Genomic DNA, 24,188 nt, shown 5'->3' on the forward strand with positions numbered 1-24,188 from the left:
TTACTATATCTATGCATCAACCATGTTAGGAGTCGCTTAAAGCAGGGGTGGGCAACTATGGCCCTTTTATGACTTGTGGACTTCAACTCCCAGAATTCCTGAGCCAGCCATGTTAACTCAGGAATTCTGGGAATTGAAGTCCACAAGTCATAAAAAGGGCCACCTCTGACTTAAAGTATCTATTTTTTATTCTGTCTAGGCATCAACCTTAGTTAGGGGGTCGCTCTAGCACGTCAGCTTTGTGACCTTAGTTCTCTTTGGAGGACCGCTCAGGTGCTGGCCGCTCTAGCCGGCCATCTCAATGTCCGAGAAACCATAGAGAAGAATGCGAGGGGGAGGGCGGTCCATCCGGAAGCCGTCACAGCTCTTCCTTTTTTCGCTTCCGAAACCCGGTTCAGGGCGAGGGGAAGCGCGGCGCATGCGCGGTGCGAGCGCCCTGACCTTCAGCAGCGGCTGCGAGCCGGCGGGCGATCGGACGAAGCTGCGGGAAGGATCCGGATCGGCGCCGCTGCTGCTGCTGCTGCTGCTCTTCTTGACGGTGCCCAGGCTCAGCCTCGGGGGTACTTCGGGGGAAAGGAGAGCGGGCGGGAAGGGGAGTGGAGGAGCGGGAGGCTCTCTGCACATGCTCAGAGGCACTCTCGCCTCCCTAGGAGTCTTAGTGGGGGGGACGGGGGGGGGGAAGGCAGCTGTCCAGGGACTGAGAGCTGCCTGGAGTTTCCCTGGGGATTTCTTTCCACGTGGCTGAAAGCCCATCATCCCTGGCCCATGCCCTTGGGGGCAGTGGCTGATGGGTGCTGGAGTCCAGCAGCATGGGAGCTCCAGGGAATCCGTGAAACCCCTCCTCCCCAACCATAAGAGGCTCAGTTATAAAAGTTAATTGGGGTTGGGGGTGGGGATTATTATTATTATTATTATTTTGGCATTCAGTAGGAATCTGATTTTACCTGATCCACTTGTCCCAGAAAATCTAACTTTAATTTAATTGAACTCTTAATTTAAATTAAATGAATTTAAATTAATTCATTCAATTCATTTAATTTAATGCTAACCTACCTTCTGTGGGCCTCGCTCTGTAGCTTACCCTGTTTCTCCTGAAAATAAGATCCAACCGGAATAAAAATAAGTCCTAGCAGGATTATTATTATTTTTTTTGCATTCAGTAGGAATCTGATCTTACCTGATCCACTTGTCCCAGAAAATGTAACTTTTTTTTTTTTTAATTTGATTTATATGCGGCCCTTCTCCGGAGACTCGGGGCGGCTTACAATGCGTTAAGCAATAGCCTTCATCCTTTTGTATATTTATACAAAGTCAGCTTATTGCCCCCACAAACTGGGTCCTCAATTTACCTACCTTAGAAAGGATGGAAGGCTGAGTCAACCTTGAGCCTGGTGAGATTCGAATTTACAGTAATTGCAGACAGCTGGTGTTAATCACAATGCTTTTAGTCTGCTGAGCTACCAGGCCCGTTTAAATTTTGCTTGGTTTTAATTCCAACTTAAATTCTAACACTAAATTAAATTAAATGAATTTAAATTCATTCATTCATTTAATTTAATGCTAACCTACCTTCTGTGGACCTCGCTCTGTAGGTTACCCTGTTTCTCCCGAAAATAAGACCCAACCGGAATAAAAATAAATCCTAGCAGGATTTTTCAGGATGCTCGTAATATAAGCCCTACCCCCCAAAAATAAACCCAGTTAAGATCGTCAGCCAGACGGAGGCGTTTAGTACTGTATTTTCCCCCAAAATAAATCCTAACTGGAAAATAAGCCCTAGCATGATTTTTCAGGATGCTCGTAATATAAGCCCTACGCATAAAATAAGCCCCGATTAAGATTGTCAGCCAGATGGGTGCATTTAATACTGCATTTCCTCCCAAAATAAGACCTGATCAGAAAATAAGCCCTAATGCGTCTTTTGGAGCAAAAATTAATATAAGACCCCGTCTTATTTTTGGGGAAACACAGTAAGAGGTCCCTAGCAGGGGTGTCCCAAATGTGCTTTTTTTCAGGCGGCAACTGGACTTCCTTTTCTTTTTCTTTTGAAGACATTTCGCTTCTTATCCGAGAAGCTTCTTCAGCTCTGACTGGAATGGGGGGTGGGGAGGGAGAAAAAACAAGGACTGAAAATCTCCATAGACTTTTTTTTTAGCGATGTCCTTTGGGATGAACCCCCCCTTCGAATAGTGCCGGGGGAATACAAACGGATTTCCAGAAAAAAAAATTGCGGACTACAGGACCCATGGGGCACCTCAGTTTGAGATGCAGACAGCACAGCCTCATCCCCATCAGCCTGTGCTCAACAGTGAATGGACGCATGGCAAAAAAAAAAAACAACATCCTACGGCCAAGAAAGGCTGCAGAATGAGGAAAAAACACACAAGTTGATCTCCTCTGATGGGAATATTTAGGAAAGGATCGCCACAAATGTCTTTTTTCTTTTTTAATTTTATATCTTGGATGTCAGATCTGTATCTTGAATTTTAATGCGTTTACAGAGAAGAGGGCCCGAGTTCCGTTCAGGAATTATATTTTATTTATTTATTTATTTATTTTATTATATTTCTATACCGCCCTTCTCCTGCGGGACTCAGGGCGGTATACAGCCAGGATAAAACATAGCATATAAAATTTAAAAACATTTTAAAAAACAATTAAATAATTTTGGCCCGAATTTAAAACAACCCAATTAAAACCGAAATTCGATTAAAAAAACTGATTTTAAAACTGATTAAAAAACTAAATAGCATATTGCCGCCAACAATCTGGGTCCTCATTTTACCCACCTCGGAAGGATGGAAGGCTGAGTCAACCTTGAGCCGGTGAGATTTGATCCGCCGATCTGCTGAACTAGCAGTCAGCTGAAGTAGCTGCAGTACTGCACTCGAACCACTGCGCCACCTCGGCTCTTTATATCCCAAGTAAACATTCTTTAGAAAATGAATGCTCTATTGCAGCTGTTCTATATTGTTGTTAACTTTAGCAACCGAAGGAGGCATATTTGGTATAAAATATGGAAATATGTGTTTCTTTTTTTTTTTTCCAGGATCCAAGTTAGGAACATGGCGACTCTGAAAGACAGTAAGCGTTCAATGTTATATTTCTTTCTCTGAGATAGTCTGAAATCATGACTGCATCTTCTTTTTAAAGTTCCATGTAAGAATGTACCGTGTTTCCCCGAAAATACGACCTATTCAGAAAGTCAGTCCTTCAATCTAGCTTGATTTTTACACGGGTACCCAATATAAGCCCTGCCCCCCACAAAAAAGCCCTAATTAAGATCCCTCTGTTCTGACCTAGACTTCCTGAGACAGTAAAAAGCACACAATTAGTCCCAAAAACCCTCTTTTTATTTCAATTCTGTTCATTCACAGCCTGTGATGAGTCACAAATTGTTTGTAAAGAGTCCGACAGAAGTCTGCCACAGTCCTTCGGGATAAGGCTGATAAGCACCCACCTTTATCTCCCTTGACACGCTGCCAAAGATCTAATTGCCAGTTAGCTTTGCAAGGCCACATGGAGCACAGTCAAAACGGAGCTTCAGAGTTTAAACCAACCAGAACAAACAAAGTTGCTTCCTGCAAAGGCTCACGTGCCTTTGCTCCTCCTTTATGTCTTATGGGAGGGGCCAATCATCTCCAAGCCTTACTCCTGAGTCGCCCCTTTTGTCTTAATTGTTCTTGCCTTCTGGCAGCTCTGCGCCTCTGCGCACTGGGAACAGGCTCCCCCTGTTCCTCTGCCTCGCTGACGTCACACTCTGGAGGTTCCGGAGGCAGCGCATAACTCCCAGGTGGCCTTGGACCCATCTCTGCCTCCGGCGCAGAGCCCTCCGAGCCTTCCCCAGACTCCAGGACTGGCCCATGTTCCTCCCCAACCTCCTCACTGTCCGACTCTACTGCCAGCTCCGCAGGCTGCCGGCGAACCACAACACCTACCCTTTCCCCCCCAAAATAAGACATCCCCTGATAATAAGCCCAATCAGGCTTTTGAGTGCATGGCAATAAGGCCAAGCACTTATTTCGGGGTTCAAAAAAATATAAGACGGTCTTATTTTCGGGGATACACGGTACCCATTCCAGGGTGCACGGGTAAAAATTAAGCTATGGTGGGTGGTGGAGCTGCCTTACTGTTTACCTTTGGATAGTTGCAGCTTGGCCTGGCACACCTCAGCCCATTTCTTCTGCTGCAGCCGGCAAGGCTTTTCTAAAGGTCTCTGCAGCTGTTAACAGAGCTCCGGATCGATCCAGAGGCCTTCAGGAAATCCTTGCTGGACTTGCCGGATGAAGAAGTTCCGGGGATGATGCGCGCTAGTGAGGTGAGTCAGTGTGGGATATGATCCCCCCCAAAAAATAAGACCTGGTGCCTTTTTTGGTGCCAAAAATATATTTTTGGGGTGGAAACACGGTAGTCCTTTATGTTGATTCTGTGAAGGTTCCGAAAGATGCCCTAATTAATTCATGAGCCATGAGCCGAACTTCAAAAGAAATGCAGTCATTTATTAGGAGCACCATTTCGGCAATATTTGGATGCAGTTAGAACTAATCCCACGTAGATTTACGTTCCCCTATGACCCTGTCTCTCCCCTCCTCCCTGGCCATGTCATAAATCACATTCTCCAATTAACCACTTTGGCTGGCTGTGAAACCTAACACCCTCCTTCTGATTGCGGTCAGGAAGAATGTATGGAATGCACTCCAGTTAGGGAAATCAATCAGCTCTGTCAGTTCTCCCTCCCTCCTGCTCATGGCAACTTGAAAGCTTTGCAAGATTCTACTGTTGGTTTCATTCTGCCATTTTCTTTGTCTGCTTCATATCCTACCTCAGTTCGTATCCTTCTAATCCATACAGTTACCCGGCGCTTGAAGTCTATCAAGAACATCCAGAAAATCACTAAATCCATGAAAATGGTCGCCGCCGCGAAATACGCCAAGGCGGAAAGAGAATTAAAGCCTGCCAGAGTTTATGGCGTGGGGGCCTTGGGTAAGGGCCTTTCTCCTTTGTATGTAGCTGACAACATTTACTAATTCTTAAAGAGTGAAATGATTTCCTGGCACTTTTTCTGATCTAGAACGTTTGAATGAGCTGCTTCCGACAACCTTGTAACAAGCAGTCCTCGACTTACGACCATAATTGAGCCCAAAAGGTGCTCGCTTCGGCAGCACATATACTAAAATTGGAACGATACAGAGAAGATTAGCATAATTGAGCCCAAAAGTTGTCCAGTGAATTTTGTCCCGTTTTACCAGCTTTCTTGCCACAGTTGTTAAGTGAATCACCACAGTTCTTAACGTGGCTTCCCCATTAACTGAAGTTCATGTTGTCAAACACCTGAATTTTGATCAAGTGACCCCAGGGATGGTGCAATGGCCGTAAGTGTGAAAAATGGCCCTGATCACAACAGTAACAGAGTTGGAAGGGACCTTGATGGTCATCTAGTCCAACCCCCTCCTTGCGTAGGAGACCTGTACTAGGGATTCGAACCACTCAACAGTGCCGACCTTTCTGATTGACAAGCTCAGTGTCTTAGCCACTGAGCCACCTAGTGAGGCTTTTTCAGTGCTTTTGGACTTCAGTAACTTCCAACAGTCACTAAAGGAATGGTTGTAAGTCGAGGACTACCCATCATCCAGAGGAGGCAGTTATATACTGTATTTCTGTCAATTTATGGTTGGCTCATTTGTGTCATTTTTATAATCTCGGTGCCTTGGAACGATGCGATTGTGTAATGCGAGATGCGAATTACATAAATGGATGGCCATGGCATCGTTTGCAAATGAAACCACTTGCTGCAAAATAGAATAGAACATAATAATAACTTTATTGTCACTTTGGATGCACCCTAATTTTTTTTTTAAAAAAAAGTCCATTTGGCGTGAAAGGACATTTGGGAGCAAAAGATACTCTCTTCTTAGTGGTGTTGTGACTCCGACCCCCGAGGCCGACTTATCGGAGGGAGAAGGCTCCGAACATGAAGGAGAGGAGTTGGCCAGGCCTCCCTCTCCAGGACCCTCCTCTCTGGCAATGCCTCAGGTGTCTCCCGAAGGAGAAGAGATTGGCCAGGAGCCAGGTATCTCCTTGCAGTTGGACAGTGATGGAGATAAGTCTTGGCTGGATCCACGCCAGCGTCAGAGAGACAGGCGCACGCAGCAGAAAAGGAGGCGTGCGAGAGATTAAGCTGAGTCACTGGCCCACACCCCACAGGGGATAAAACGGGGTGAGGTGGCCATTCAGACTCTGTGACGGACAAAACTAACTACTAGTGAGTCACATTGTATCTTTGAAACAACGTTATCTGCCTTGGATTTAATGCGGACTGGACTTGACAATTCTTGAACTGTGTGTATCTTGTTTGGGTTTATCTGACGGAGGAACAACCCCTCCCTCTATGAGTAAAGTTCTTGGCAAGCAGCTACTGGGTTGCTGCCAATCCTCTTATCGAAAGAATTTGTTGTCTGCCAGTTTTATTTAACCCCTGGCTATCTGTTTGTGTGCGTGTGTGAGATGGGGACAGAACAAGTGGTTCATTTAAAAGAAGGTTTTACAATAACTTGGAAAACTGTCGACGTTCTGGATATTTCAAATAGAAATTTGTGCATGTATACACAAACGATATGGGCAGTAAACCTTCCTTCTTGACATAAGCACTGTCCTTTATTTCATTCATTCATTCATTCATTCATTCATTCATTCATTCATTCATTCCCCTTACTGTCCCTTATTTATTTCTTTCCCGTCTTCATTGTTTTTGCAAATAACTCAAGGCAGTAAACATATCCAGCACCCCTGCTATTTTCCCCACAACAGTCATGTGACGTGAGTTGGACTGAGAAAAAGCGATTGGTCCAAAATCTGTGAAGATTCTCAGCCAACCAGGTCATGGTTGTCCCAAAGGTGCTTTTGAAAGATGCAACTGGACTTTCTTGTTTTTTCTTTGAAGACGTTTCGCTTCTCATCCGAGAAGCTTCTTCAGCTCTGACTGGATGGTGGGGAATGGAAGGATTGATGCTCCTTGCAGACAGCTGGTCATTTGCATACTTTTAGAGAGTCGTTGAGGCCACCTGGAGGTTGATCTGTGTCCTTTTAGGTCACCTGAGTGATGCAACTGGTTCCTGTAATCTACAATTTTTTTTTGGAAAACCCATTCATACTCCCACACTGTTTGAAGGATGTTCAGCCCAAAGTGCCTGGCTAAAAGTCTAATCAGAGCTATGAAGAAGCTTCTTGAATGAAAAGCAGAACATCTTCAAAAAACAACAAAGTCCAATTGCCTCTGAAAAAGCACCTTTGATTGGTCCAAAGTCACCCAGCTGGCTTTCCTGGTGAAGGCGGGACTAGAACTCACTGTCTCCCGGTGATTGGCCCAAAGTCACCCAGCTGGCTTTCCTGGTGAAGGTGGGACTAGAACTCACTGTCTCCTGGTGATTGGCCCAAAGTCACCCAGCTGGCTTTCCTGGTGAAGGCGGGACTAGAACTCACTGTCTCCCAGTGATTGGCCCAAAGTCACCCAGCTGGCTTTCCTGGTGAAGGTGGGACTAGAACTCACTGTCTCCTGGTGATTGGCCCAGAGTCACCCAGCTGGCTTTCCTGGTGAAGGCGGGACTAGAACTCACTGTCTCCCAGTGATTGGCCCAAGGTCACCCAGCTGGCTTTCCTGGTGAAGGCGGGACTAGAACTCACTGTCGCCTGGTGATTGGCCCAAAGTCATCCAGGAGGCTTTCAGAGTTTTGATATCTGGGCCTTTTCGATAGTTGCTAATTCTTAACGACCCCTTCTTTCTTTTCGCAGCTCTCTACGAGAAAGTAGACATCAAACCCCCTGAGGACAAGAAAAAGCATCTCCTTGTTGGCGTGTCTTCTGATCGTGGCCTGTGTGGGGCCATTCACACCTCCGTGGCTAAAGAGATCAAGCATCAGTTCTCCAACCTCACGGGTTCAGGGAAAGAAGTTATGGTGGTTGGGATTGGCGACAAGCTGAGAGGCATCCTTCAGAGGTAACCTGTCCCTCTGGGCCCCGTCAGTTTGAACTACAGGTTCCTCAGCCCTGGTGGCACCGCGTTAGGATGCAGTATGACAGGCTAATTCTGCCCACTGCCAGGAGTTCGATCCTCACCAGCTCAAGGTTGACTCAGCCTTCCGTCTTTCCGAGGTCGGTAAAAGGAGGACCCAGATGGTTGGGAGCAACATGCTACCCCAGCAAACCGCTTAGAGAGGGCTGTAAAAGTACTGTGAAGTGGCATATAAGTCTAAGTGCTATTGCGATGATAGGTAGGTACTGTGGGTAGATTGGTAGATAATAGATGGTAGAGTAGGTAGGCAGGCAGATGATTGAGAGAGGGATGGATGGATGAGAGGATAGATAGGTAGATGAGATTGGATGGATAGAGAAAGGAGAGAGATGGATGGATTAGATGGATGAAAGGATAGATAGATGAGATAGGATAGGTAGATAGCTAGTAGATGAGATAGGATAGATGAGATAGATGAGATAGGATGGATGGATGGATGAGAGGATAGATAGATGAGATAGGATAAATAGATAGTGAGGTACATGAGATAGAAGAGATAGATGAGATAGGATGGATGGATAGAGAGGATAGATAGATGAGATAGGATGGATGGATAGCAAGTAGATGAGATAGGATGGATGGATGGATAGATAGATGGATGGATGAGAGGATAGATAGATGAGATAAGATAGATAGATAGTGAGGTACATGAGATAGAAGAGATAGATGAGATAGGATGGATGGATAGAGAGGATAGATAGATGAGATAAGATGGATAGATAGCAAGTAGATGAGATAGGATGGATGGATGGATAGATAGATAGATAGATGGATGGATGAGAGGATAGATAGATGAGATAAGATAGATAGATAGTGAGGTACATGAGATAGAAGAGATAGATGAGATAGGATGGATGGATAGAGAGGATAGATAGATGAGATAAGATGGATAGATAGCAAGTAGATGAGATAGGATGGATGGGTGGATAGATAGATAGATAGGTAGATAGATGGATGGATGAGAGGATAGATAGATGAGATGAGATAGATAGATAGTGAGGTACATGAGATAGAAGAGATAGATGAGATAGGATGGATGGATAGAGAGGATAGATAGATGAGATAGGATGGATGGATAGCAAGTAGATGAGATAGGATGGATGGATGGATAGATAGATAGATGGATGGATGAGAGGATAGATAGATGAGATAAGATAGATAGATAGTGAGGTACATGAGATAGAAGAGATAGATGAGATAGGATGGATGGATAGAGAGGATAGATAGATGAGATAAGATGGATAGATAGCAAGTAGATGAGATAGGATGGATGGGTGGATAGATAGATAGATAGGTAGATAGATGGATGGATGAGAGGATAGATAGATGAGATGAGATAGATAGATAGTGAGGTACATGAGATAGAAGAGATAGATGAGATAGGATGGATGGATAGAGAGGATAGATAGATGAGATAGGATGGATGGATAGCAAGTAGATGAGATAGGATGGATGGATGGATAGATAGATGGATGGATGAGAGGATAGATAGATGAGATAAGATAGATAGATAGTGAGGTACATGAGATAGAAGAGATAGATGAGATAGGATGGATGGATAGAGAGGATAGATAGATGAGATAAGATGGATAGATAGCAAGTAGATGAGATAGGATGGATGGATGGATAGATAGATAGATAGATGGATGGATGAGAGGATAGATAGATGAGATAAGATAGATAGATAGTGAGGTACATGAGATAGAAGAGATAGATGAGATAGGATGGATGGATAGAGAGGATAGATGAGATAAGATGGATAGATAGCAAGTAGATGAGATAGGATGGATGGGTGGATAGATAGATAGATAGATAGATAGATGATAGATGAGAGGATAGATAGATGAGATAAAATAGATAGGTACATGAGATAGAAGAGATAGATGAGATAGGATGGATGGATAGAGAGGATAGATAGATGAGATAGGATGGATGGATAGAGAGGATAGGGAGATGAGATGAGATGAGAGAGAGAGAGATCCCAGATTGTTGGGGACAATCTGCCGTCTCTGTAAACTGCTTAGAAAGGGCTGTAAAGCACTGTGAAGCCAGTTGCTACTGCTGTTGCTACAACCGTTTGTTCAATAACCATTTGAGGTTACAATGGCACTGAAAAAAGTGGCTTATGACCGTGTTTCACACTTAACCGCACCGTATTAGTAGCACCGTGACTGTGTTTTGTGACAGTTTTGCTGAAAACCGATGCAGTGCAGAACCATTTAATGACGGGGGGGTTCACGCAACCACCTCAGATTCGCTTAAGTGCGGTGATTCGCTTTAACAACTGCCATACAAAAAGGTCGTAGAATTCGGTTGTCACATTTGATCATAATGGGCGGGGTCCATTAAGAGTCTTACGTCGAGGACCGCCTGTCTCCCGAGTCTGATCGTTGCGTTAGAGATCAGCTGAAATTTCTGGATGTTTTTTTAGAACTTGGATTTAGATGTGATGCAACGTGGAACATGTAGCATAACCGCAATGCTCTTCATTTTAGGACCCACGGAAACAATTTCCTCCTGAACTTTAAAGAAATTGGAAGGAAGCCTCCCACATTCGGAGACGCCTCCATCATTGCTCTGGAGCTGCTGAATTCTGGATACGAGTTTGATGAAGGCTCCGTCATCTACAATCGGTTCAGGCAAGAATTAACCCGTCCTTCTGAAATCTGTGGGAGGGAGGTTTCCAGGGAGAACAGCTCCTTGGTCTGACTTATCTTCTATATATATAAAAGCCAAATACCACTCATGCATCATCATGAAATCTCCAGAACCGTAAAGCCTACAAACTTGAAATTTGGCATGTATGTTCCTCTTGACTTCTAGGTGCTTGCTAAGAAAGGATTGTTTGAAATCACCATCAGATCATTAGTATTTCTTATTATACAGTATTATATTAACACACTCTGATGCTAAGGAGTTAGACATTCTACTCTCCCTCCCCACCTGAAAGGAACTCTGTCCCAACTGCCAGTTGCCTTATATTAACACACTCTGATGCAGGGTGGATTTGATTTAAATCGAGTTGATTTAAATCACAATTTAAATCATGATTTAAATCACTAGTAAAAAGGCTTGATTTAAATCAACTCGATTTAAATCATAATTTTTAAAAAGCAACTGTCATCTCTGCTACTCCTTTGACCCACTGTTGACTCACCGATAGTCCCAGTGTTGCAGAATATACAGCCTCATGCTACATAACTAAGCTCCATTTCATGCTGAATAAACTAAATTATTTATGTATCTTAAATAGAAAACTATCTTACGATAGATTTTTACCTCAAAAGTTTTTTATTAAAATAAATTCGATAAAAATCAAAAAAATCCGATTTAAATCAAAAAAATCTGATTTTTTTGATTTTTTTAAAAAACTCATTGATTTTTATCCACCCTGCTCTGATGTTACCCCTTCGCTAAACTGGGCATGGGCTTGGCCAGCGCGTGACTCATCCAGCCTGCAGGCTGGAAGTTTAGACGTTCTACTCCCCCCTCCCCACCTGAAAAGAACTCTGTTCCAACTGCCAGTTGCCTTATATTAACACGCTCTGATGCTAAGGAGTTACACATTCTATATAAATTTTCAAGCTTTAACTGTCAATTTATCAAGCCCCATCACACAGTTTCGTAGCGAAGCATCCAGCTACTAGTTTTAAATAAGAGTAAACACTGAAATGGACAGATTGGCATTAAAAAGAAAAGAAAAAAGACACAGAATATCTGCCTATTTGCATAGGATTTGTTCTACAAATGGTTGGACAATAGAGGTAGAAATTAGGAACTGGAAAAGTATTATTATGGTAAGCAAATTGATCCAGACAATACCTATGTATGTAAAGAGAAAATGTATAAATAAACTCTTAAAAAAATATTGGTATTCCCCACTAGAGAATGTTTAAATATTGGTAGCTCAGGGTTGACCTGTAGGATCCTTGGTGCTCTCTGAGCTGTATTGTTGTTGTTGTAGACGTTTCATTACCAAACTAGGTAACATCATCAGTTGCCTAGTTTGATCCATGAAGCATCTGCAAGAAAACAACCCAGTTTAAAGAGCACCAAGGACCTCTCAGAGTAAAAAAAATTCTACAGAATTCAAACAAAAGAAACAACTGGCTGAGGGAAATTATTTCCTGCAAGACCCTTTTTTCTAGTTCTTTCTAATCAACAGGTTTTTCTATTTTTATTTTTTCAGAAACGGGTCTCGGCTTGAAAAGACGGCCTTAAAATGTATAGTGGAGCATTGGCATATTCCTTTTTATGTAATATATACGTATTCTACCTGAACCTGGAACAGATGAAGCAGCACGGTTCGAAATAATTTTCTTTTCTTTCCCCCTTTCAGATCTGTCATTTCCTACAAGACGGACGAGAAGCCAATCTATTCTCTTGAGACGGTTTCTGGGGCTGGTAAGTCCAGGAGTTGAAAATGGCTAGCGAGTAGCTGTTCTGTCCCCGTCTCACACACGCACACAAACAGACATCCGGGGGTTAAATAAACTGGCAGACAACCAATTCTTTCGATAAGACGCTTGGCAGCAACCTAGTAGCTGCTTGCCAAGAACTTTTACTCAATAAACAAAATACCCCCAGTCAAGAATTGTCCAGTTCGTAAAATAAATCCAAGGCCGATAATGTTGTTTCCAAAGATGCAATGTGACTTGATAGTAGTTAGTTTTGTCCGTCACAGAGTCTGAATGGCCACCTCACCCCCTTTTATACCCTGTGGGGTGTGGTCCAGTGACTCAGCCTAATCTCGGGCATGCCTTGTCTTCTGTTGCGCGCGCTTATCTCTGCGACGCTGGCGTGGATCCAGCCAAGACTCATTACCCTCATCACTGTCCACCTGTGGCTGCATGGACGTGCTTGGCCCCGGCCCTATCTCTTGCCCTTCGGTGGACACCGAAGGCATTGCCAGAGAGGAGGGTCCTGGAGAGGGAGGCCTTGCCAACTCCTCTCCTTCACTCTCAGAGTCCTCTCCTGCTGATGACACAGGCTCAGGTAACGGAGCCACAACAGTAGCCATCTCCAGCCCTTCCTTCCCTTCTTCCCCCTTTTACACTTTCAGAGTAAAGCCTTCACAAAAAGACTGTAAACTAAACTACGAAGCCGATGTGATGATCCTCACCTTCTCCCTTTCATTGCACAATGTCGTCTTGTCCTTAGCCCACAAATGAAATAATCTGAAGTTGTTATAGGAGCTAGCGTAAAAATAGTGTTTCCCCTTACACCAGGGGTCTGCAACCTTAAACACTCAAAGAGCCATTTGGACCTGTTTCCCACAGAAAAGAAAACACGGGGAGCCACAAAACCCTTCCCGTGCCTGAGTATTTCTTGGGCGGCCATAAAACTAGCATATGTAGTTGAATTAAAGGTTCTGTTTTCTTCTGAAACTTTTCTTTTCTTGGATTTATCCATGGTTGGCCTAACGGGGGTTGAAAAGCTCAATAAATCGTGTGCCGGCAGGTGTCGCACATTGGCGGTTGTGACGCATATTTTGAGTGACAGGGAGCCGCAGCAGAGGGATGAAAGAGCCACATGCGGCTCCAGAGCCGCAGAGTTGCTGACCCCAGCCTTAAACCAACACTTCCCTGCTACAACTTTAGCATGGGCAAAAATCTGTCACCCATTTCAGATAGGCCTCAACTTACAAACACAACAGACGGGAAAATTAATTGTTAAAAGTGAGGCACCCAAAGTCGTGGCCTTTTTGCCGTGGTTGTTAAGCAAATTGTGGTGATTGTGACCATGAGGCCACCGTAGGATTGTCACAACTTGCTACTGTGGCGGACAGGCTCCATTACAGTCGTAAGTCAAACTTGTATGTTCTTTATCGACTGATCGGCTTTTGAAAAAAGAAAACGGGAAGTTAGAATTAAGGATGAAATGCAGGGTAATAACCCTCATTTATAATGGAATAAGAGAGTTGGATGGGACTTTAGAGGTCTTCTAGTCCAACCCTCTGCTCAAGCAAGAGACCCTGTACCATTTCAGAGAATTGGGCAAGCCAAATAAAGTTAAATATTATTTTACGAATGGATTCTTGTGAAATAATTCACAAACTTGATTACAAGCAGTGTTGGGATAGAGTTAACCAGAATTATTCGTTGGAATAATTCCAGGTTGCTTCTCTCCTTGATTAGTTTCCATCCGTTGCTTCTTGTCCTGCCTTCAGGTGCTTTGGAGAAGAGGTTGACCCCTTCTTCTTTGGGGCAGCCCCTCAAATATAGGAAGATCTCTCTTAGATCTTTAGTGAATGCAGAAATCACTCCCCTATGTCTTGAATTGCTTAGTGATCCGATTGGGATTTCAAAGCATGCAAGATGTATGGTGCACTATCCCTCTCATCATCATCTTCTTTTAAGGATCCCCATAATCCCTTGCAGGGTGGAATCTGGGCAATTGTATGGAGCTGAATGTTTACTGGCCAGATGCCTTTCCTGTCGCCAATGCAGAGTTTTGTTCAGCAGATATAATTTCCGTGAGCCCGGAGAGAAACATATCTGCCTCTACCTAGGATCGAACTCACATCCTCCTGATTGTGAGGCGAGAGCTCCACCTCTAGGCCACTGTGCCACTGCGCGCTGTCCCTCTGCCCATAATATGCTTTCAAGGCCGCAAGGAGCAAGCTGTACCGATTGTGTTTTTGCAGAAAGCATCAGCATCTACGATGACATCGACGCGGATGTCCTGAGAAACTACCAGGAGTTCGTATTGGCTAACATCATCTTCTACTCCCTGAAGGAGTCTACTACGAGTGAGCAGAGCGCTCGGATGACCGCTATGGATAATGCCAGCAAAAATGCCTGTAAGTGGAAATCTGGGAAATCTATTTATTTTACCCAGGCCGGTAAATAAATAGGAGTAAAAGCAGAAACTCCCAAGAGATTAAACCAACAGTTTGAATGATGCAGAAGTAAAATTTGTTTCACCTGTTGGATACATGCAATTCTCTTAGCACAAGGACTAGCCTTATATACTGCTTCACAGGGCTTTCCAGACCTCTCAGCGGCTTACGGAGTCAGCCTATTGTCCCCAACAATCTGGGTCCTCATTTTAGTGACCTCGGAAGGATGGAAGGCTAAGTCAACCTTGGTCAAAATCGAACTGTTGGCAGAATTTGCCTGCCGTACTGCATTCTAACCACTGGGCCACCATGGCTGTTCCTAAATATAGAAGTTGATAACAGTGGTCAGCTAAGGCAAGCTTAAAGTTTCGATCAATGGGTTGAATCTTAGGTAGATTCTGCGAGGCTTACATAAAAATGATAAGTATGGCGCTCCCATACAACACCTCTCCTGCGTGAGCTGCACTGGCTCCCAGTGGTCTTCCGGGTGCACTTCAAGGTGTTGGTTATCACCTTTAAAGCGCTCCATGGCATAGGACCTAGAAATCTTCGAGACCGCCTGCTGCTACCGACGGCCTCCCATCGACCTGTGCGCTCCCACAGAGAGGGCCTCCTCGGGGTGCCATCAGCCAAGCAATGTAGGCTGGTGATCCCCAGGGGGAGGGCCTTCTCTGTGGGGGCACCTACCCTCTGGAATCAGCTGCCCCCAGAGATAAGGAGAATCCAAGACCTCGGTGCCTTCCGCCGTGCCCTTAAAACCTTCCTTTTCCAACAAGCCGGGCTGGCCTAACACTTTTTAAAATATTTTTAATTGTCTGTTATTGTTTTAATCATGGGGCCAAATTTATATATATCTTTTTAATTGTATTTTAATGTTTGTAGTTTATGTTTTTACTTGGCTGTTCACTGCCCTGAGTCCTCAGGGAGAAGGGCGGTATACAAATTTAAAAATAAATAAATAAAATAAATAAAAAGCAATCAGGTTAAAAAACCGGATTTAAATATTATGAGCATTATTATGAACATTAAATGCATTAAAAAGAGACCAAATAATAACAAATTGTTTGCTGGAGCTCAGGAATAGAGTATTCCAAAGGGACATTTAGCTTAGTACTTCCCAGTCTCAGCAACAGCCAGTGTGCTGGCTGGGGAATTCTGGGAGTTGAAGTTCAGACATCTTAAAGTTGTTGAGGTTTAGCTAAAGGAAAGACCTTTGTTTAATTAGATTTTTTAAAATCCGACCTTTTATTACTTTGACAAGTAACTCAAGGCAGGAAACTCCTTCCTCCTTTTGTTTCCCCGACAACAATCCTGTGAGGTGGGCTGAGCTGAGAGAGAGACTTACCCAAAGTCTCATTGCCAACTTTCATGCCTAAAGCGGGACTAGAACTCATAGTCTCCTGGTGATTGGCCCAAAATCACCCAGTTGGCTTTCATGCCTAAGGCGGGAATAGAACACACTGTCTCTTGGTGATTGGCCCAAAGTCAGCAAGTCAGCTTTGATGTCTAAGGCGGGACTAGAACTCATAGTCTCCTGGTGATTGGCCCAAAGTCACCCAGTTGGCTTTCATGCCTAAAGCGGGACTAGAACTCACCGTCTCTTGGTGATTGGCCCAAAATCACCCAGTCAGCTTTCATGCCTAAGGCGGGAATAGAACACACTGTCTCTTGGTGATTGGCCCAAAGTCAGCAAGTCAGCTTTCATGTCTTAAGGCGGGACTAGAACTCATAGTCTCCTGGTGATTGGCCCAAAGTCACCCAGTTGGCTTTCATGCCTAAGGCGGGACTAGAACTCATAGTCTCCTGGTGATTGGCCCAAAATCACCCAGTCGGTTTTCATGCCTAAGGCGGGACTAGAACTCATAGTCTCCTGGTGATTGGCCCAAAGTCACCCAGCCGCCTTTCATGCCTAATATATGACATATAAAATAACGATCTCCCCCTCCTTGTTTTTTTTTTCCCCTTTTGAAGCTGAGATGATTGACAAGCTGACCCTGCGATTCAACCGCACTCGCCAAGCTGTCATCACCAAGGAGCTGATTGAGATCATCTCTGGTGCTGCAGCTCTGTAAGTATTGACAGGTGTTTCCCTGAAGTTCTGGTTGCTTATTTTATTCTTTTGTGGGGTCCTTTGATGCTCTCTGAGCTTGGTGGGTGTTCTTGCAAATGTTTCACGACCCAACTAGGTGACATCATCAGTACTCCAGCACTGATGATGTCACCTAGTTGGGTCATGAAACGTCTGCGAGAAAAGTACCAAGCTCAGAGAGCGCCCGAGGTGCCCACATTTTCAACCCTGAGCTACAAATCTTCTCTTTTATTTCTTTTTATTGGTTGATCTGTTTTTCCGGAACACATAAAGGAAGCGCAAAGAGGGGTCATGAACTTATGCATCCTGCTGTTGTGGTGGAGTGGAGCCTGGATTCCCGGGGGGTGGGAGGGGCTGCGTTCCAGAGCCAGGGAATCATAGGTAGTTTGATCGGGAGAAGGAAAGTTAAGAAAATTCTCCTCTAGCAATTCCCAAAATTTAGTGATGCAGGTACAGGTAGTCCTCGACTTACAACCGATCGCTTAGTGACCGTTCAAAGTTAACAGTAGCCCTGAAAAAAGTGACTTATGGCCGTTTTTCACACTTAACGGTTGCCACATCCCCATGGTCACGTGATGAAAATTTAGTCGCTTGGCAACTGGCTCACATTTATGACCGTTGCAGTGGTCACGTGATCCGCTTTGGTAACCTTCTAACAAGCAAAGTCCACTGGGGAAACTCGATTCGCTTAACAACCGTGTGGCTAACTCGACAACTGCTTTGATTCACTTAACGACTATGGCAAGAAAGGTTGTAAAGCGGGGCAAAACTCACTATCCCGCTTCGCAACAGGGGCTCAGTTGTGGCTGTAAGTTGAGGACACCTGTTTTTGCCTTAGTTTGGTTAATCTATAAGGTCTGTAGGCGAGGTTACAGTAAAGGAAACGGCATAGAAGTAATGATGTCTTCTTTTTTGGTTCTTGGGCTCAATTGTAGTAAGTCAAGGATTTACCTGCGCTAGGTTAATTAGAGGCTGAAGATGGCCTTTTATAAAACTCACTTTCTGGGAATAAAAGCCGTAATTTCACTCGCTGTTGTTCAGTGGAATTCTGCCTCCGAAGAAGGAGAGGAATAGAATAGAATAGAATAGAATAGAATAGAATAGAATAGAATAGAATAGAATAGAATAGAATAGAATAGAATAGAATTAGATTTACAATTAGAATTAGAATTAGAATTAGAATTAGATTTACAATTAGAATTTAGAATGGAATAGAATAGAATTAGAATTAGATTTAGAATTAGAATTAGATTTAGAATTAGAATTAGATTTACAATTAGAATTTAGAATGGAATGGAATAGAATAGAATTAGAATTAGAATTAGATTTACAATTAGAATTTAGAATGGAATGGAATAGAATAGAATTAGAATTAGAATTAGATTTACAATTAGAATTTAGAATGGAAGGGGAGGGGAGGAGAAGAGAGGAGTGGAATGGAATGGGAATGGGAATAGGAATAGGAATAGGAATAGATTTTCTTATAACGGTGGTTGCTAATCCCCATTGATAGCCATGTCAGAATCAGCAACAGTTGCCACCCCGTCTTCTGCCGTTTCCCGCAAAGCTCAGATGCTGCCTATTTTTTTTTTTTACCGAGCCATTCACAGAAAGCGAAAGCAGATACTTAATACTTGCCTGCCGTAATGCGGTTCAATTGGGGGCGGGGGGGAAGGAATCTAATGCGGCGTAGAACGGGGAAACGATTGCCTTTTTAATCCGCCCACTTAATTGGCGCGTCTCATTAGCTTGTTTGAGGTTATAATTTAATTTAAAACGGGCACGGCCCATTAACGTGCGTTGAGCCTGCCTTGTGTGTTTGCACTGATTTCACTGCCTTAATCTGCATTGCTTGATGCTTCACTGCATGATTTGTGTCTTTTTTTTAAAAAAAAAAACAACTCCACAATCAGGAACTAACGGCTAATCCGAAAGCGAATTTCATCCAGAATCAACAGGTAAAACGATGTCGTAAGATGCATGCTAAGCAAAAAAAATAAAATAAAAAAAAAAATAGACCGTGAAAATATTTTTTAATAGGGGGTGGGAAATGTTTAGCTAGCTTCTTGCTTTGGTTGAGATGCTCGCTTGCAAGATGATTGACGCGGTACAAATTCCGGCTGCCAGCATTGCTGCTTAAAAATCAATTCCTTGCCTGTAATATATGCGTCAGATGGGTGTTGATGAACCAGGGTCTATTATTATTATTATTATTATTATTATTATTATTATTATTAGTTAATCTTTAGTGAGATTCACAGCCTTTGAGGTTGGTTAATGGCTCAGCAGCTCGAGTCCTAACCAAGGACCTAGGAACTGTTAAGGTATCGTCGGAGGATGTAAGCTGTTCCGAGTAAGGTGGTTTTTTGTAGAGTCAAAATGTTATTTGTAGAGTCAAAATATTATTATTATTATTATTATTATTATTATTATTATTATTATTATTACCATTATTACCATTATTATTGATGTTGATGTATTAAAATATTGGGAAACTGTTCTTCCTACTGGTGGATCCTGGGGGAATGTACCAAAAGTGTAGTCCAGCAGTGCTAGGAACATACGACTGGCCTTGACGTACTCTCAGTTGAAACTTGAGTTCTCTTCAAAAGCAGCATGTCTTCCATCCAGATCGGAGGTTAATTGAAAGTAAACGGTTGCAGATAAACTGATAACAGGAACTGTAGCTGAGGAACCAGCTAAATGTAGTACCACGCATTCCATATTGTTGGAGATCTGTCTATCCATCATCTGTCTATATCATCTAAGCCTCTCTCCCTCCCCCTCCCTCTTCTATTTCCTATCTAACAATCTATATCATCTGTCTATCATCTAAGCCTGTCTATCTCTATCTTCTATTTTCTAACTATATCTATTATTTGTCTATCATCTAAGCCTCTCTCTTGTTCTCTCCAATCTATCTCCATCCATCCATCTACAATATAATTCTATCTATCTATCTCCATCATATCTTGTTTTTGAATGTTTTTAAAATGTTATCTAATTTTAGGTTCTATTTCATTGGGCCAAACTATGTTATAATAATAATTTTAATTAGCAATTTTATGATGTTTGTGTATCTATATTTTTCTTGACTGTACACTGCCTTGAGTCCTACGGGAAAAAGGCGGTATAGAAATATAATTATCTATCTATCTATCTATCTATCTATCTATCTATCTATCTATCTATCTATCTCATTCATCTATCTGCCGTGGTGACACAGTGGTTAGAATGCAGTATTGCAGGCTAATTCTGCTGACTGCCAGGAGTTCGAGCCTAACCAGCTCAAGGTTGACTCAGCCCTCCATCCTTCCGAGGTCGGTAAAATGAGGACCCAGATTGTTGGGGGCAACAGGCTGACTCTGTAAACAGCTTAGAGAGGGCTGTAAAGCACTGTGAAGTGGTATATAAGTCTAAGGGCTACTTGCTATTTCTCTCTCTCTCTCTCTCTCTCTCTCTCTCTCTTTCTCATCTGTCTCCATCCATCCGTCCGATTTTTATCCCCTTTTCATTATTTTGTAAGTAACTCGAGGTAGCAAACATACATAATACCCTGTTTCCCCGAAAATAAAACATCCCCTGATAATAGGCCCAATCGTGCTTTTGAGCGCATGCGCTAAAATAAGCCTCCCACTGAAAATACGCCAAAATATATCCCCAAAAAATATTTAAACGCAGAGCTGAAAATCTGGTAAGACAGCAAGAGGAGCCCCGTCTTGTTCCACGGCCTCCAAAATAATAAGACCTTGGCGAAAATTATGCCAAAATTATAAATTTTAACTATTTAATTAACAAAATCCTCCTACGAGAGTTGTAAAGGTTGAGGCCAAGACAGCAAAGGGGTGGGGGGAGGGGAAGGGGGAGGAGGAAAGTAGAAGCCAAATTGACAGAATTGGGAGAAACATTCAATTAAGTATGAATGGAATTCAAGCCCTTTTTTAATACATTGTTTCTATTTATAGATAAAAGAGAAATTCTTCCGGCAAGCAGATCCTTTCTCAAGGAAGATGATTATTAATCTGTCCGTTCTGTGAAGAATTCTCAGGCGGAGAATCCCGTCTGTTTGAAATTTATTTTGCAATAAAGTCCTACGTGAAAGTTTCCTCAGTTATATGACTGTGTTGTGGCCCGCCAGCGGGGCTGGTGGCAGATTCGGACAGTGAGGAGGTTGGGGAGGAACATGGGCCAGTCCTGGAGTCTGGGGAAGGCTCTGACGAGGACTCTGCGTTGGAGGCAGAGAGTGAGCCAGGGCCGTCGGATAGTTATCAGCTGCCTTCGGAGTTGGATATCAGTGAGGCAGAAGATCAGCTGGAGCCTGTTCCCGATGTGTGCATGCGTAGAGCTGCCAGGAGAAGGGAACAGCTAAGGAACAAGGGCCAACTCAGGAGTAAAGGCGCAGGTGGATGGTAAATGGCCCCTCCCACAGGGAATAAAGAGGAGCAAAGAGGAGGGGAGTTTGCAGGAGACAATTACCATATTTTTTGGCGTATAAGGCGCTCTGGACTATAAGACGCACCTACCTTTTTTGGTGAGGAAAACAAAAAAAAAGAAATCGTCTCCCAGCAATTTTGCCTCCTTACAGCAAACAGCCTGCTTTACTTTCATTTTCATTTTCAGCATAGCTTGATTAGCAGAACAACAAAAAATCTGCTTCCAGGTATTTTACTTCCATGCAGCAAGCAGCAGAGGCCCCTGCAAAACAGCTGAGAGTCAGGAGGCCAAGGGACAATCGGCTTGTGCTAATTAGGCTGTGCTGAAGCTGAAACAAGCTGTTTCTTCTTGCTGCTTGCTGCAAGGAGGTAAACTGCTGGGAGGCAGAGGCCAAAGGGTGGGGGCCAGTGCGTGGGCGGGGCTACATTCAGTGTATAAGACGCATCCAAATTTTCACCCCCTTTTGGGGGGGGGGAAGGTGCATCTTATACTCCGAAAATTGGGTAGTTTAATTCATTATGGTGAAGATCTGTTCCTGACTTCTTGCCAAGTAATCGTTGCTCCAGCGTGGGGTTTGGAAGATAGAGGCCTGGCAGCTCTCCAAGCCTGATAAAAGGTCTCTAGCTGTGAAATCTTATGAAAGATTGTTTGCCGGGACTTTGCTGGAGAGGAATTTCCCTTTAACCTAAATAAAAGGTTTTTATCGGGATGTGGAGTCTGCTTCACGCTCTTGGGAAGCCTAAGTCAGAACGGACTGTCAGCAAATCTTGACATGAATGGTGATGAATGGTGACACCTGCATAGCAGGATGTTCATAGTGCTGTTTTGCACACTGACCTATGGGTAGTCCTCAACTTACGACCACGATTGCGCCCAACATTTCCATCGCTAAGCAAGAATTGTTAAAATGGGTCGTAAGTCCCTTTTTTTTTCAGTGATGTTGTAACTGAACAGTCACTAAACGAATGGTTGTAGGTTGAGGACTATCTGTACTCAAACTTGTACAGATTTTAAATGGCCTGTTCCAATATAGGCATCCTTTAAAATGGGACAAACATCCAGCTTTTTAACTGGGGTTATCATCATCTTTTAACAAACCCATAATCCCTTGCGGGGTGGAGTCTGGGCAACTGAATGGAGCTGAGTGTTTACTGGCCGGATGCCTTTCCTGTCGCCAATGCGGAGTTTTTTTTCAGCAGATATATTCTCATTGTACCCAGAGAGAGAAATATCTGCCTCTACCTAGGATCGAACTCACAGCCTCCTGATTGTGAGGCAAGACCTCCACCTCTAGGCCATCGTATCACTGTGTGCTATCCCTCTGCCCATAATATACTTTCAAGGCTGCAAGGAACAAGCTGGGATGCTGCAAAAAAAAAAAATTGAATTAAAATTGCTTCTTGAAGGTACAGTAGTAGATCCTTCTAAAAACAAACTGACCAACAAACTGCCATTTTTTTTTAATGCGTATAAATCATGTAAGAGAGAACTGGCATGCAGTGCCAATATTGTTGCTATGTAAGCTCTCTCAAGTTCATTTGAGCTTTTTGTCTTAAGGTATTCAATAGCTCAGCCTCAAATCACCTCTAGTATTAACTAAACACTCTGCATAATATTCCCTTCCTTTCGAAAGCTAAGGTAAGGAAACTGAAACAGTATATTGAATGTTTAAAACTACAATGCAGACTTGATGCCATTAGCTGCATGTTAGTGCTCAGTGAATAGAATAGAATAGAATAGAATAGAATTTTTTTTTTTTAATTTGATTTATATGCCGCCCTTCTCCAGAGACTCAGGGTGGCTTACAATGCGTTAAGCAATAGCCTTCATACTTTTGTGTATTTTATACAAAGTCAGCTTATTGCCCCCACAATCTGGGTCCTCATTTTACCTACCTTAGAAAGGATGGAAGGCTGAGTCAACCTTGAGCCTGGCAAGATTCGAACTTACTTTAATTGCAGACAGCTGGTGTTAAATTGCAGAGCTCTGTCTGTTGAGCTATCCAGGCTCCCTGGATAGCTCAACAGACAGAATTCTTTATTGGCCAGGTGTAATTGGACACACAAGGAATTTTGTCTTTGTGTTTCTAAAATTGTTGATTTGTATGGAAGGTACAAAGCCATTGGCCAGAAAAACTGACTTCCTGCCGCAAATTCATTACGATTTACAGTGCCTAGAAAGGGAGAGGCAAAAGTACTGTTTATTTTTTAGTTGCTTACTTAAATTTATTGCAGCTGCCCAAGCCAGTAGACTCTCAAAACAAAATATTATATTCATAAACCAACCATGGCTAAATTGACTCTGGGCAGCTTACCAAATAACAAAAAATAAGAACAGTCAAATACGTATAGAAAGTAATGGATAAAAATGGGTAGCTTGTTACTTTAGTCAAGGATTTCTAAAAGTGAAAAAGGGAGAGGGCGGCTTTTGTAGAAACAATTCTCAAATCTTTTCTCCTGGCCCGAGTCCTGAAGATCCATTTCTGGGACATCTTTTCCATCATCCCAGTTTTACCTCTGCACGAGTGCATAAGATGAAACATTCATCTTAGCTACTGAAGGGGGCAACTCAAATGCCCATTGTACACAGAATGTAACAGAGTTGGAAGGGACCATGAAGGTCTTCTAGTCCAACCCTCGGTTCAGGCAGGAAACCTTATACCAGGAGTGTCAAACTCAAGCCCCGGGGGCTGGATTCGGCCCGCAGGGTGCTTAGATCTGGCCCGCAGGGCTGCCCTGGAAACCACAAAGGACCGG

The 24,188-nt window shown here is 43.3% G+C and overlaps 1 protein-coding gene and 1 pseudogene across 3 annotated transcripts; both read left to right on the plus strand.

Annotated features, from left to right (window-relative positions):
* The first annotated feature begins 177 nt into the window (after positions 1-177).
* ATP5F1C (ATP synthase F1 subunit gamma) lies at positions 178-21,103 on the plus strand. 3 transcript variants are annotated; one of them, XM_060686500.2, is made up of 10 exons: positions 241-560; positions 3,050-3,084; positions 4,852-4,983; positions 7,789-7,993; positions 10,564-10,707; positions 12,408-12,472; positions 14,715-14,870; positions 16,881-16,977; positions 18,912-18,956; positions 20,964-21,103. In XM_060686500.2, exons 2-9 carry the CDS (start codon positions 3,066-3,068, stop codon positions 18,916-18,918), a joined length of 825 nt encoding a protein of 274 aa, XP_060542483.1. In that variant the 5' UTR covers positions 241-560; positions 3,050-3,065; the 3' UTR covers positions 18,919-18,956; positions 20,964-21,103. The 3 variants fall into 3 exon arrangements, with proteins under 3 accessions (XP_060542447.1, XP_060542483.1, XP_060542520.1); XM_060686464.2 differs by lacking the exon at positions 18,912-18,956 and having other exon boundaries at positions 178-560; XM_060686537.2 differs by lacking the exons at positions 18,912-18,956; positions 20,964-21,103 and having other exon boundaries at positions 398-560; positions 16,881-16,981.
* On the plus strand, positions 5,147-5,245 carry LOC148112762 (U6 spliceosomal RNA; annotated as a pseudogene).
* Positions 21,104-24,188: the final 3,085 nt, after the last annotated feature.

Source organism: Pantherophis guttatus, chromosome 7 (genome assembly GCF_059756535.1).
Source record: "Pantherophis guttatus breed Tessera chromosome 7, ASM5975653v1, whole genome shotgun sequence".
NCBI lineage: Eukaryota > Metazoa > Chordata > Lepidosauria > Squamata > Colubridae > Pantherophis > Pantherophis guttatus.

Excerpts from the sequence above, each read along its gene's own strand:
- ATP5F1C (XM_060686500.2), top strand. Across the intron at positions 4,984-7,788 it reads TTATGGCGTGGGGGCCTTGG|CTCTCTACGAGAAAGTAGAC; the intron begins GTAAGGGCCTTT and ends TTCTTTTCGCAG. Across the intron at positions 10,708-12,407 it reads GTCATCTACAATCGGTTCAG|ATCTGTCATTTCCTACAAGA; the intron begins GCAAGAATTAAC and ends TCCCCCTTTCAG.